The sequence below is a fragment of the Manacus vitellinus genome, unplaced genomic scaffold (genome assembly GCF_001715985.3).
Source record: "Manacus vitellinus isolate BGI_N305 unplaced genomic scaffold, ASM171598v3 scaffold_5_pilon, whole genome shotgun sequence".
Classification (NCBI taxonomy): domain Eukaryota; kingdom Metazoa; phylum Chordata; class Aves; order Passeriformes; family Pipridae; genus Manacus; species Manacus vitellinus.
The window spans coordinates 17,892,565-17,907,314 of record NW_021940682.1 but is presented as its reverse complement, the minus strand read 5'-3'; the positions used below and the strand labels follow the sequence as shown (position 1 = coordinate 17,907,314).

At 47.6% G+C, this 14,750-nt stretch overlaps 1 protein-coding gene across 1 annotated transcript; it reads left to right on the top strand.

Moving 5' to 3' along the window:
- The first annotated feature begins 2,736 nt into the window (after window positions 1–2,736).
- CENPM (centromere protein M) lies at window positions 2,737–11,404 on the top strand. The gene is made up of 6 exons (XM_029963423.1): window positions 2,737–2,755; window positions 3,501–3,816; window positions 6,408–6,506; window positions 7,544–7,623; window positions 8,670–8,761; window positions 9,484–11,404. Exons 1-6 carry the CDS (start codon window positions 2,737–2,739, stop codon window positions 9,607–9,609), a joined length of 732 nt encoding a protein of 243 aa, XP_029819283.1. The 3' UTR covers window positions 9,610–11,404.
- The last annotated feature ends 3,346 nt before the right edge of the window (window positions 11,405–14,750 follow it).

Here is a 14,750-nt window from a genome sequence, read left to right as displayed (position 1 = left end):
CGTTAATTGCCTTTGTTGGCAGCAAGACAGCATCTTCATGTACAATACACTTCTACCTATTTTTGGAATGGTTTTGTGCTACCAAAGCAAAATCAGCCCGCAAAGTAAAATCAGGAGCTCTCCATTTCCATGTCCTGCCTTGGTCTTGTCCTTCTGCTTTCACTGGCGGCCAGTGCACAGACACCTCTGTCTTATCTCTCCTGCATCACTCAGAAGCAGAGATAGACTCATTAGTCCCACTTTGCAAACTGGAAATGGGGTGGTGAGAAGTGAAACAGCCTGACACAGTCACACAGTAATATGTAAATACACTCCAGCCTCCAACACCAACTGTGTCTCATCCAGGCACATTGCCACCCTGAGTCTCCACCTCCTCACACCATCCTCTACCATGAAAACAGTTTTTAAATGCTACTCTTTGACATTAGATCTGTTTTACACCTCTCGGCCCATGTGTAAATAGCCAACAAAGGTGCAGGATGATGACTCCTGTTCTCCTCTCTGGTTCCCCACTGAGCTGAGCTTGCACTGCAGGCCTTGCTGTGGAGCATCCCTGGCTGCATTTCAAAGACAGAGGAAAGCAAAGCGAATCTGCCTGGCTTAGCTCACTGTGCCAGCTGTTAGGCAATGGCTTTGCATCCCAGGAGGAAACTGGCTCTGCCAAAGCCTAGACTTTGAGGCAGGGACCATCAGCATTTCCACTGCCCTGCTCCAAGTCATCTGAGGTGGTCTGTGTACTCAAGGATCTTTTGTTGGTAAGGGGCTGAGGGGGAAGGCATCCCCCTGGCAAATGGGCACAGTGAAGATGCACACAGAGGAGTGAGCAGGATGAATCTCTGTGTTTCCATGGGAAAGTGGATGTCATCTCTGCAGAGGTAAGTCTGCCAAGGAGCAGCCAAGAAACCTGCTGGGGACAAGGAATAATTGTGGGATCAGTGAGAGCTCATCTGGACCCACTAAATCTCCACAGACACGGGTGTTGTGAGAAGGAGGAAGCCTGCAGCGACAGTGGACAGTGAGCACGTCCCCAACCAGACACTGAAGCCACCCAGGTCCTTCTGTGTGGCCAGAGAGCAGGCAACAGGGAGTAGCAGGAGGCAGAAAGAGGACAAACATGTTTTAGGTGGGTGCCAGATCTTTCCACATTCTCAGCAGCCGGAAAGGAACATTGTCCCCTTTGTGCTCTACATCCCCCCAGCCTGGGAACTGGCTCTTGTTATTTATCGCATCTGCTTGCCTCCCATCTTTAGGACACGTCTACCCTGGATTTATCCTCCCTTCCCCCTGCCAAACTCAAAAACAGCCAGAAATATCCTATAATCTCTTCTGCTTCACCTGTAATTTGTCTCATGCTGGCAACGAATGAAACCGTCTGCTTTTGTCAAGATCAAAAAAGCCACGGCAGTCATGTGATGTCAGCTTACATTAACCCACCCCCTCCCCTTCATCTCCCTTCAGCTTGCTGCAGAAGGGGAGATATGTCTTCATTCTCCTGCAGCCTTCTTCCCTCTCCAGCATGTCTCCTGCCATTTGGAGGTGTCCTGGTGTAAGGGGCAGGGAGAGCCAGCACCAGCAGGCAGCTGAAGGGGTCCTGGACCCCCTTTCTCACACTGAGAATTTGTAGCCAAACACAGGGATGAGGCAAAGAACAGGAGATGCAGCAAGGTGGACCACAGGCCACCGAGGTACATTGGACCACTGAGGGCTTTACATCAGTGCACATCATCCTCCTGCTCTGACCTTGGAGTGAGAAAAGCTCAGCCTCTATAACTGCAGTGCTTCTGCATGGGCTCCTTCGCCTGTATCACTGGTAGGGGAGCATGGGGCTGGGCAGAGGCCGACCAGCCAGGGAGGAGACGGAGAAGGTGCCCAGGAAGGGGCAGGATGGAGGCTGATGCTGCTGGAGCTGCCAGAAAACCTTGCGCAGAACAATTCAGTGAGCAAATCCAGGTGCTGCTGCCATACAGTGTTAGGGAAATTCCCTTCCTTCAAGCAGTCTTTATAGGATGAGTGTATTAACTTTGTTAACATTCTTCCCTCATACCTGGCACTGGTGAGGCCATACCTCAAATCCTGTGTTCAGTTCTAGGCCCCTCACTACAAGAAGGATGTTGAGGTGCTGGAGCATGTCCAGAAAAGGGCAACGAACCTGATGAAGGGTCTGGAGTACAAGTCCTATGAGGAGAGGCTGAGAGAACTGGGGGTGTTTAGCCTGGAGAAAAGGAGGCTCAGGGGAGACCTTATTGCTCTCTACAACTACCTGAAAGAAGGTTGTAGTGAGGTGAGGGGTGGTCTCCCAAATAACAAGCAGCAGGATGAGAGGAAATAGCCTCAAGTTGCAAGAGTAGAGGTTTACAATGGACATCAGGAAGCAGTTCTTCACTAAAAAGGGTGGTCTGGGATTGGAACAGGCTGCCCAAGGAACTGGTGGAGTCATCATCCCAAAAGTGTTTGAAAAGGTGTAGATGTGGCACTTGGGGACACGGTTTAGTTTTGAACATGGCAGTGCTGGTTCATTGTTTGGACTCGATGATCTTAGAGGTCCTTTTGATTTAACAGTTCTATGATTCTATGTATTAGTTCACTGTAATGTAAGGAGGCAGTTGAATCTTACTGAAGCTTTTGATATTGTTCAGCCTTGACCAAACAAATGGACATCTGCTCATGGCAAGGACCAGGGGACAGGCCAGCCCTGAAAATAAGGGCTTTGCTCCTCAGAAGCTTAGGCTGTCCATGATGCCCCTGGACAGCCGAGGTGAGGCCACCATCCTAATCCTCAACATCTCTCCAGCATTGCCTGGCATCACCCATGGGTGCCTCAGGCATGACTGACCCTTGGGACACCTGGATGCCACAGAAATACCGCTGCTTTGCAGAGTTTTACCGTGATTAGCCATCTCTGGTGGTCAGTCCCAGTGTGTGGTATCCGAGTGCTCGGCGGGGCCTGCGCTGCGCCTGCAGTCTACGACTTCCCCATGAGGAGAAGTGGAGCGGCAGGCACTGATCTCCTCTCTCTGACGATCAGCGATAGGACCCGCGGGAATGGCCTTAAGGTGTGCTGGCAGACGTTTAGGTCGGCTATTAGAAAAAGGTTCCTCAGGACCAGACTCTGCAGGGAGGCGGTCACAGCACCAAGCCTGGCAGAGTTCAAGAAGCGTTTGGAGAATGCTGTTGGGCACATGGTGTGACTCTGCGGGCCGTCCCGCGCAGTGCCATGAGCTGGACTAGCTGATCCCTCTGGCTCCCTATCCAGCAGGATATTCCCTGGGTGGGTTCCCGGCCAGCCCCGCAGCGCCCCCTGCCGCCGCCTCCTGCCCGCCGGCACCAGCGCGCAAGCGCGTCGTTTAGCTCCGCCCTCCCGCCCCCGCCCTACGTCAAGGCGACGCGGCGCGCGGCCGCCGTTTGAATTCCGGCGGGGCGGGCGGTGCTGTCTGCGGCGGAATGGCGGTGCTGCGGCCGTTCGACAAGCTCCGGGGCTCAACTCCGCCGCCCTCTGGTAGGTCGCGGCGCGCCGCGCCGCAGCCCGCCCCTCTTCCCCTTCCCGGGCCAGGCCCTGCGCTCCGAGCCGCCCGTTCCATGCGCTCCGCTGGCTCGGGCCGCGCCTCAGCGCGCCGGGCTCGCCCCTCCGCGGGGATTGGCTGCCCCGCTGCGATATGCAAATGTCCCCCCGGTGGCCCCGCCCCCGCGGCGCCGGGCCGGGGGTCCGTCCCTGACCGCTCTCCATCTGTGCCCGCAGCTGGTGGGCTCGGACGAGGAGCTCCAGCAGAAGCTGGCGGAGGCGATCCTCCAGGAGAAGAGGGACTTCAAAATCAGCATGTGAGTGGTGGGGAGAGGGACTCGCCGCCTGCAGCCCCGGGCTCATTCGGGGCCCAAACCACCCGAATTCATGGAAGGCTTCTGCTTCAGGAATGCACGCACAGAAATTGGTTAAAAATGCAGGTTCCGCCCCCGTGGCGGTAGTCGGAACTGCAAGGCGCTCGGTTCGGAGAGCAACTTCTCTCTTGCGAACGCTAGAGAGCACCGCTGCCCAGATGTGGCCATATATGCAGCGGGCAAACCCTTCTGCCCTCAGGGCAGGCAGTTTGGGCATGCTTGGAAACGGGGGTGGGAGCACTTCCCACGTTCATGTTCACCATGCGCGTACCGTTGCCCTTCAGATGTTGCACAGATGTTTGATTACTAAATTGGAAGGGTATGAGAGGAACACAGATATTTATTTTTTCCCCACCTGAGAGAAAGGCATATACAGAAATTGAACATCCTGTGACAGAATGGGACAAGTACAATGCTTGCAAGTACTTAAAACCAAACAAGATGTCCAGTGCTTTTGGTGCTCATTGTAACCATTTTCTAAGTTGTGTGCACACACGTGCTTTTCCTCCTCGAGCTAAGATGCACTTGAAATTTTAGCTTTAACTGTGTGACAAGTGCTGTCTTAAAAGCTTGATTAACTAACTTTTTATGATAAAATGTCCTTGACAGCTCTCTTGCCAAGACCAAATGAGTTTAGTCAGCTCTTCAGAAGGTGTTTGTGTTATTTCGCTGCTGTAATCTATGGCTATGCAGTAAAAACAACCTGAGTGGAGTTGCACCACTGGCTAATTAGGGCGACTGCACTGCTCTGATTATGGCATCTTGGATGTTTGTGCCAACTAATAGCAAATGAATTACCCCATTTTCTGTGTGGAACCTGCAGCCTCTGCTGAGCTGTGGAATGCCATAACTAGATGGCTGCTGGTACTACAGCTGGGTAACTGCCCAAAGGCACAGAATCGTGTGCTTATACTACAGAGCAAGATAAGTCCCTGTGTTAATATCACTACGAAAGCGAAGTCCATTACAGTGGTATTGGGTTTTTTCCCCCCACTATATTACTTTGGGGTTTCCCCCCCCCCCACTGTATTACTTTGGGATTATACATATTACAAAGAAATATAGTATCTTGTCTGGCAAGTTTGCCTGCCAGGTACAGCTGTTGGGAGAAGAACTGCAGGGCTGGGTTTTTTTGTGTCTCCTATTGCTGGGGAAAAAAAGGGTTTCTGCAGCACATATCTGGAGGCTGCTGACATCATCTAGTCATTTTGGTTTAAATATAGCAGAATTCCAAAAAAAAAGCAGTGCTTTTTTTCAGTTTCCTTTTTTTTTTCCTCCAGAGAATGAGATCTGATGTTTTCACCACAGTGTCTCCCTAAATTTCACCTTAAATTAATATGCTTGTTTGTGTTGCAGTGTGTCTTTCAAGCTCACTTTGCTCATCTCTTCTGACAGTTTTAGAATGGTTTTGTTAAATTGTACCTTCCTTATGTGTAAGAAACCAAACAGCTTTATTTGGAGACTGGCAGACAAAACTACAAACTACATAAGATTAATAGAAGGGAATGTGTACTGTGGTTTGTGGCTGCTGTGAAAACTGTGAAGACCTTAAGATTGAATTTCTAGAAGTAATATTCCCCAAGAAGATCAGAATCAGTGTTTCTCTCTTGGCTTCCAGAGAGGAAGTGGATTGTGAGAGTGACTGAACTTCTGGGATTTTTGTTTGTCCAATTTGTCTTTAAGGTGATCTTCCAAAAATGAGATGCTGATAATGTTCTTCCCTGTGGAAGGTCCAGTTATGCACTGCTGAAACCTTTTTTGTTGGGTTTTTGGTTGGTTGGTTGGTTTCCTTGTTTGTTTTTTGTTGTTGTTAGTTAGTTGTTTGTGGTTGTTTGGTGTTTGGTTATTTTAGTGGAAAGAGACACAAAAAGTCCCCACCCTGTATTTCTTTCAACAGCTGTATCAGCAGTGGTAGTATTGTGTAAGAGGACACCTAAACTAACCTAGTAGCTTCTGCACAGTAAAAGGGTTAAAAAGGGGGGTAATGGTATAATAGCAACTCTTTCTGAGTTATAACTTCATCTGTAAAGCTGTAGTAGTGATAAGTTTCTGGTTTAAGGTTTTTCTGTGCCTGGAAAGGTAACCTCTCCCACGTGAACATATGAGCAGAATCTCTGGAATGTGACAGGAAAGCACTGATGCATTTTAAATGAAAGTTGGCAGCAAAATATACCAGTAAAGCATTGGGGTCCACTTTGTTAGAAAGGACTCTTCGTGACAATTAAAGAAAATGACTTGCCATACAGATCTGTGCAGCAAAAATGTTTCCGTGAGTCTTGTTATGCTCTAATAAGCTTCCCATTATAACGAGCCTTGTCTAGTGATTACCACTGTGGCTGTCAGCAACTATGAGTGTGCCTACGATAGGAGAGTACCACTTAAAAATCACTGTCTCTTCAATTACCACGTATTTAGTAATTAGCAGGCTGCCTGGTAACTTGCTACACGGTGAACTTCAAGGGTTGTGTGGTTATGCATAAGTGGATACTGTCTTGCCCCTATTTGGTTAAACTGGCAAATTTATTATCTTTCAGTCACATTGCTACATCCCTCCCCTTACCTTCAGAGAGGGATCACCTTCGGCCCAGGATAGATCTGATCGTGTTTATGATTGACATCAAGAGCAAATACAGGTAAAAGAAGGGCAAAAATATGAGAGGGGAACCGATATTCTTTTTTGGATTAATGGCTGAATCTACATTACTGTTTTGGAATTGCTGAATAGTGAATTTCAAACCCAAGACTTGCTGTGGTGGAGGAGCTCAGTAATGTATACAGTGGCTTTCTGCCCTCCAGCAGTGGCTTAGGACTGAACTGTTCTGTGCAATAACATGCCTGTTGTGCACTAAGTTGCCGTAGCAGAGAATGCAGAATTTATTTCTGGATCTGAATATGTGATGGTATGAACTGAGCCTTAGAAAGATGCTGTCTGTAAAATTAGATGGAAATGATGGTGGTGCTGTGAAGTTCTGTAATATGCAGAGACTGATGTGCACTGGGCAGTGCTACCTACTAACCAGCCAGTTGCTGCGTCTGTGTCCCCTTTTCACAGGGGGACCCTCCTGGTCCCCTGGGATCAGCACTATTGATGTCTCTAGGCAAAAAAGAAAAGTCTTCAGGGATTGATCCCTTTTCTGTCATCTTGTACTTATCTTTGTAGAAATGATATTTGTGTCCCCAGGCCATAAGTAAAGACTTGCTAAGGCACAGAAGTCAGCATTTTATTACTTACTTAACTTGTGACTGATGATCCTGGGCTCTCATTTACCAAAAATGACAGGCCCAGCTGCATACTTACTGCACAGATGGTGCTGCAGAAATGTGTGGGCAAGCTCTTCCTGAAAGAGCCAAAGTGGTGCTGAATCTCATTGGATGTTAATGAATTCGGACGCTTACTGTCTGCAAGTCATGGAGGACACTGTTCAAACAAAGACTAACTGTTGAGTCTTGAGTAGAAAGGATATGTTATGGATTATTCAACAACTGTGGGTATTACAGAGGTCTCTGATGTCATGCTTTTAGCATAGAGCAGAGCTCTGCGAGCTCACAGATCAGCAGATGTTAACATCACTGGTTTTCTAATTGTGCTTCTGAAAGTTATTCCTGTTGTCCTTATGCTGCACTGGTTTAACCTCCCTGTCCAACTGGATTGTCTGTACTTTTCTGACAGCTTGAAGAATGTCGAAGCTTCCCTAGCTCATGTGGATGCCACCTTCTTCCTGGGGAAAGTGTACTTTCTTGTCACTGGAGGTACGTATGGCACCTCTTCCTTCTCTCCAAGCAGCACCACGTGCTGTTAGTTTTCTTAAAACAGGGCAGTGACTTAACTTGAAATAAACCAAAGGAAACCAATGGCTTTGTAAATAACTTTGTTTAAATTATGTCTGAACTCAGCTGCCTTTTTTTATTGTTTTCTTAGATAAAACGTTGTTCTCTTCTCTCTTGCTCACTCCCTCCCTCATTTTTGATTCTGCCAGTCAGACCTCTCTTCTCTGTCCCTAATCCCTGAATATGATTTGTGTTATCAATTCTTTTTTTCCTGTGGCCCTGCAGAAGTCTGTTCTATCTGCTCTTGCAGATCTGCCTTAATGATAATCTTAATGAGCAGTGAGGAGCATATGATACTGTGATAATAAAGTGAATCTAAATGGATGAACTACAAAACTATTAAGTATAGTTTTAATGCAAGACTGGTATTCCTGCTGTGTACTGTCTGGCCCTGTTGTGCCTCTAATCCTTCTATCTCCCTGCCTCAAGGAGAGAGGGTGCTTTCCTGTGTACCCTCCCTGCTTCAGCTCTGAGGAACTGGAGTGGCCAGACTGTACTGCTCGGTGTTGAAACAGAGGTGCTGTATCCCTGGAGTTTGGGGATCAGGAGGCCTAGTTCTGGGGTAGTAAAGGAGTCTTAGCATTGTCTTGTCCTGTGGCTCTCCTGATGAAGTGAATTTCTTTGGTGACAAGACCACTCTGTGATATTACATGTGCCAGCAGGATTTCTGATAAGTAAGTGGAAGATTCTGCCTGTGCTGATGGTGCATTGATCCCTTATTCCAACTGTTAATGTTACATTAACAGTAATGTGGCAATACTATTCCTGATGTTAGTATTATGAAATACTTTCATGCTAATTCAAGTTCAAGTCATTTATCATTCTGTTTGTATTGCTCACTGTTGCCTTACCTTCCACGGTGCTCTCAAAATTAGCTGTGGATCATTTTTTAGTTGTGGAATTTCCTGGTACTTTTCTTCACTGATTGCTGATTATGGGGCTTGTAATGTGGAAAAACTTCTTTGTAGTTGGCAGGGTGAATTGTTGCAGCATTGAGACGAATGCCGTCTGTAAACTGGGAGAAGCCTACTGCAGTCCTGTGCTATTCTGTGAGCTGGAGGTAAGGTGCTTATTTGATGTCTGGAGGGATTTCTGAACTCCGCTGCTCTGTGATCCTTAGGAACATCATTACATTAGTAATAAATACAGGTACATACTCTACTGTCTTGCGTAAGTGTCAGAGACCAGACTGTTTTTACAAAAACACTAGAGGTACAGGAGTCTGTCCTTGAAATGAGCCTTCTAGTAACCTGCTCCTTACTGTGCTACTTCAAGGACTCAGGAAGCCAAGCCTAAACTAAAAAAGTCATCCCTGGTATGCAAACCCTTGGTATGCTTGTTCCTTGCCGCGTTTTTTCTTCCTGGGAGCCCCTGAGCTGTTATTTGCCAATGACTTCCTTGCCCATGTCATACTTCCTGTTAGCCAGACTTTGTGGCTTCGCTGACTGTTTTGCCGTCTGATATGCCACTCTTTCCAGTTACCTGCTTGGTCTGAAAAGCTGGAGGGTGAGTTTGGCATCCAACGGTAGCACACTTCACTTTTGTATACTCATTGTTCCATCCTCAGAGACCGCTTCCCCACCAGCAGGTGGTACCTGTGCCTTTGGCAAGCCCTTCAGGGCTTTCAGCTGGCAACGCCGTACCTTCCTTGATGTTAGGGGTGTAAATAGGCCTGTTTGGGGTTTTCTGTAGCTAGCCACTTATTGCCTGCTCTGGTCCTTTCTTTTATGACTGCTTTTCTTCTTTTCTATTGATTAAATAATTTCTCCATTTTGTTTCCAGCTGGAAGGCGTACGAGTTGCCACTGCTCAACGACTTCTCCGAATGTTACAGATCTGTGCTGGTCTCGTACCGGGATTTTCTGCCTTATCCTTCAGCTTGCTGATGAGGAACTCTGCTGATGATTAGCTTCTCGTTGTGATAATTCAGCCACATTTGTCAGATTTTTTTTCACTTCAGGCATTCAAGCTGCTGCAGTTGGAATCACATTGGGGAGCCTTTTTGCCTGACTTGTCACAACCACTCATCCAGAACTGTTCCTAGTTGCTTATCTCTCAAGAAAAGCTTGATTCCTATTCAGTGGATAGCGTATAGGTGCTGTGGGAAGGGCAGTTTGAATTGGGGATTCTTATCCTTTGTTACATCTGAACGCCATTTCATGATCAAATTTGAGTTTCATCCACTTGGCCAGTGGCCAGGAGCTACATGTTTTTCTGAGAGAATATCAGAAGAATAGGCTACTATTTCCAAAGTCCTAGGGAAGAGGCAGCAGACTCCTGCTTCCTTCCAGTTGAAATACAGCACCTTGGACTAATGTGAAACCTTGCTACCAGGTTTTGTCTCTCCACCAAGAGAGGAATAAGGAAGGAAGGCTGGCCTGCAGCTTCTAGATAGACCACACTTGGCAGTTAATAATCCAGCTGTGTGAGCATCTGCGCATCAAAGGGCTCAGTATTTCCATGTCTGATACTAACTGAGGAGGAGTGGACTAAAGAAGATAATCTAGCACTTTAGCTTTCATTTAGATCTTTGAAGAAAAAGACTCCACCTGTCAAGCCCAGGATAGCCCCAGCCCCCAGGGCTGAGCAGAGTTCAGATGCAGCAGACTGGACCACAGCAGCACATAGAAAACACGTCTGTATGTTTGGCACATGCTGTGTATAATCTCTTTACTAACAGATTCTTAGCAGCAGTAAGTCATGCCTTATTCTTACTGCAAGTCACTAGTGTTTGAGAGTTCTAATTTAATAAAATGAGTAATATTTAATAGTTGTATGCTCTTTGTTATGTATGTGGGATGGGCACTGAAAGCTGTGAACACTTGCTCTGGTTTGCCCTGGCAGCAAGGCTGGACCTTGCTGGCAGCTCAAACTCCCAGTTTGTTGTGCTGCACTCGTGGCTTCAGCCACGTGGTGGTGGCAAAAGCTTTCCAAATACAGCTCTTCCAGTACACCAAGTTGAGCTACCTGCCAGAATACAGTGTTTCTTGAGATGCTGGGTTTTTCTTACCCAGAATTGCATGCCAGGTAGAAATGAAGCCTAGAGAGAATGTGTTAAACTCCGCTCTGGCTCGATTTATTTAATCCCTAATAGTCTGCTTTAATGTTCCTAGGTGGAGAGCTCTAGCTGCGTGCGCTGTTTCAGTTAGCTTGTTTCTGACATCTGTCTGTGAGCAGGAAAAGCAGAAAGCAGCACTGCAGGCTTAATCAGCTGTGAGTGTTGGCAGTCTCTGCAAAGACAGCTCAGCAAGGCACAAAGCCTGTATCCTTGCTCAGAGGACACACAAATCCCAGTTCCAGTTGTATTGTTGCTGGCGGGGGAGGGCTAGGTTGTTTTTCAGCTGGAACAAAAGAAGCTAAACCATTCAGCTGTGTTATGATGCCCAAAGGGGCTGGACTCTGGCTAAAACCCAAAGGAGAAAGACATGTGCAAACTGTCGTGGCTGTGTAAGGAAGATTGGAAGCTTAATGGGCATGCCCTACTTTCAGCTAGCTTTGTGATTCTGAAGGTACTAACCAGGACTTGGCCACCAGAGAGGGGCAATCATGCTGAGAAACAAGTTTTTGTGTTGGTTATGCTGTCTCAGCCTTGCTCTTGATTTGGATCCCTCAAAATAAAGGAGACCATGGTTTATAATAGACTGGTTTCGATTTGCTCTTGATGTGCAGGTGCACTCTGGGGGAGGGAAGGAAGGAATGTGGCATGAAATGAGCCACTCTTTCATGTCCTCCACAATTGCTGTAAGACAGGGAGACTTTTCCATCTCCTAGGTCACTCTCCAGTTGACTAATAACTATTGGACTGTGGTAAAATCCCTTTGACCTCGAGTAATTTCGTTGTGTTTTCTTAACTAGTGAAAATGAAACTTTATTTGGTCCACCCAGAATGCTTCGTAGCAACCCACACGTGCTACTGTCCATTCCTGCACCTTCAAACAGATTTTTTTTCCACTGTTATGTTTCAGATGTGGTATTTCTTTCCTTCTACTACTTTCAAAGAAGAAAGATGCTGGTTTTACTTCCTACAGGTGGCTGAATCTCAGCTGGTACAAAATAAAATCTAGTTCCTTAAGAGCAGCATCTTGCTTCACCTTGGGGCAAATATTTTTCTTACTCTTAGGAGAAAGTATTTACTAGAACTGGCAGGGGAAGTGGAGCGTGTCTAAGAATATGACACTGTGTCTCAGGTCCATCATGTTTTACAACCCAAAGTAGTTGGGACACATCTAAAGCTACATCTTCCACTATGTAAATACCTCTAGGAACTGTCAGCTATTAGTTTAGACAGGCCATAACACTGCCCTTACTTCCAGAGAAGACAAGGCAGCTGAGGATATCTTTCATCTTCAGGGGGTAGCCAGGGCTAATATTTGATAAAGGTCTTGTGAAAGTAGTACTTGGATTGGGATCAGAGGCATGGAAGGCCTGAAGCTGAATTAAGGCTAATGACTCAGGTTCTGTTGTGTTCAAACATCACGAAAGAGCTTGCCAAGCTGACTGAAATCTAAACTTACAGAAACATTTTGGAGCTACTTGCTTTCTCTTTTCTCTTTTGCCTCAGTTCCCTATCGCTCTGGAGATTTTCAAAGAGAAATCCCCCTCTGTGGCAAAAGTACCTATAAGCATTGCTGGTTCGACTGTTTCAGTTTGTGGATGTGTTTCTCTTTGTCAGTTATGTCAGCAAAATTAGTGTAAAAGTGATTTAATTAGTATAGAAAACCTCACACCAGTTGCACTTTGGTCATGACTGATTTTTCTTGCATGGAACTGAATGAGGTTGTCGTACAGTCTCTTCTGCTATGATAGGTTGACCCACAGGATTTTACCTTCAGTCCAGTCACTTGAAGAAGATTTTGTATCCTCAGCCTGCTGGGCAAATGGCTCATGGAGGTGCTCTGTGAGAGATTTCAGCACAAATCAGCTTGGTTGGCATTGTCTGTTGGGATTATAGCTCTCGACTACTTCAGGTTTTCCAACGGAAGGGGTTTTTTTCCCTCACTTTGCCACACCAGCAGTTAAATTAGACCAACTTTTAAGCATAAGACATGATATGCTCAGTCTATGCCAACAGGAGAGAAAGTCTGTACTGATACGGCACCCATGGTAATAGATCTCTCTGTCCTGGAACAAAGATCAGAGATAAATCCAGCCCTGGGGATTTATTTGTCCCTTCCAAACCTTGAAATTGGTGGTAGAGGTTTAGATTCAAGGCCACCTCTAATATTTGCTTTGGGGTCTGTTTAAAACTGAATGTCTTTGCTTGCCAAGACCTTTGTTTGAAGGGAGTGGCTGGGTTAGATCAGAAGTGGTGCTCAGCAGCTGTGGTCAAGCTGTAAGAGCTGCTCTCATTGTGACCACTGTCCACATCAGTGATGGACAAGAGGACCCCTGCTCTGCTGCCTGGAGCTGACCTGCAGAGCTGTGGCAGAGGTACCTGCTCTCCTGGCAAAGGCAAGAGAAATGCTTCCTCCTTTGGGGTTTTTAACTTGTCTTGATTTTCCAGGAGCACTGGGCTTTGCTCTGGCTGGATTCCAGCTGCTCTGTTTCCATTCAGCTGGCCCAGATCCCCTGGCAGTCTTATCTGTACTCTGAGTGTTCTCCACTTCCCACCCTAAGCTGGTGTGCAGCATGTTGCTGTGGGCTGCTGAACAACTGCCACTTTCCATTCAGTGGCCAGCTGTCCTTCACTGGTGGGGAAAAGTGATTTATGTGCAAGAGAAAGCAATAGCTGGCACAGCCCAGAGCTGGGAGCCAGAAACACTGGGTTCGTTTCACCTCTGTGGCTGACTTCTAGCATGACCCTGGGCACGCTTTGTGTCAAAAATTCACTGTGCCTCACTTGCTCTGCCTCTATAGTAGGAGCTGTCTCCACCGAGGGGGTGTAATGAGGGCAAATTGACATTGCTTTGGGGTCGAAAATCTGGAATTGAGTGGAAACATTCAGAAGTAACCATTTTTTCTTATTCAGCAGAGTTTGACTTTTACCTAAGTTCTGTGGGGGAGAGTTTGGTGGGACCTACCTGCTGGGCACCTCCTGAGATTGGCTGTGTTTTGTGCTGCTTACATGCCTGACTCTGCTGCAGGGAGGCTGCCTGAAACTGAGCTGTGATCCTTCTCAGAAGGCACTGCGGCATGGTTGGGTTTTGTTGTGAACTGGAACGAAACCACCCTCTGAAATGCTGAAATTCCCTGCACAATTCAATTATCCTTGAATTGGCCAGTGGGAGAAATTAAATTCTCTGGATCTCTTCCTCATTGTTAAATATTAATACAGCACAGCGATGCCAGGCAGGATGGCATCCCCTCGGGTCAGCTCTGTGCAGGAGGGGCTGTCTTGGCTGTGAAGAACCGGTGAGCGAGAGAGGTCGGGCACAGGGGACTTCGGAGTGATGTGACTTGCTCAGACTCCTTGGCAGCTGAGTCGTGTGGGCTCCTGGCCCATGCTGGGCCACGTTTCCTTTGCCACAGGCTCCTTGTGTGAGAGCTGACACGTGCCACGATGCTGACATCCCTCATCCCCTCGAGCTTACCATGTGGTGGGGCATTTTGAGAGGAGCCAGGAAAGGCACCGTGCCCATCCTCCCCCTCCCTCCACTCACCCCCCCGCCGCCTCCTTTGCCGAGGGAAGTCAGCGGTGTGTGAAAGAGAGCCCATGTTTTACATACGTGCAGGCTGCCTCCTCGCCGCGGCCCAGGTGCAGCTGTGGGCAGGGTGCAAGAGCCCCGTGGGCTCTCTGCGTCATGGGAAGGAGCGCCGAGGTGGGGCAAGGACAAAAACAATGAGAGAGAACACCTCCCCTTGGGAAACTCGGCCCTGGTGCGCAGGGGCTTCTCTATCCTCTGGATCCCACCACTCTCTTGACACTACAACAAGCAGTGCCAGGGCCAGCTGAAGCACCTGTGCTCAGGCACACCGGAAAAACCTAAAAATCCCAGCTACCATTAAACATGCTAAGGAGGCTTTCCCTGTTTTCTGGGGAGTATTTTCCTTTTCTGTCTTACTGTGGAAGTTCTCTGGCCCAGCTCTGTGCTCACCCTGCAGTGACAGGGT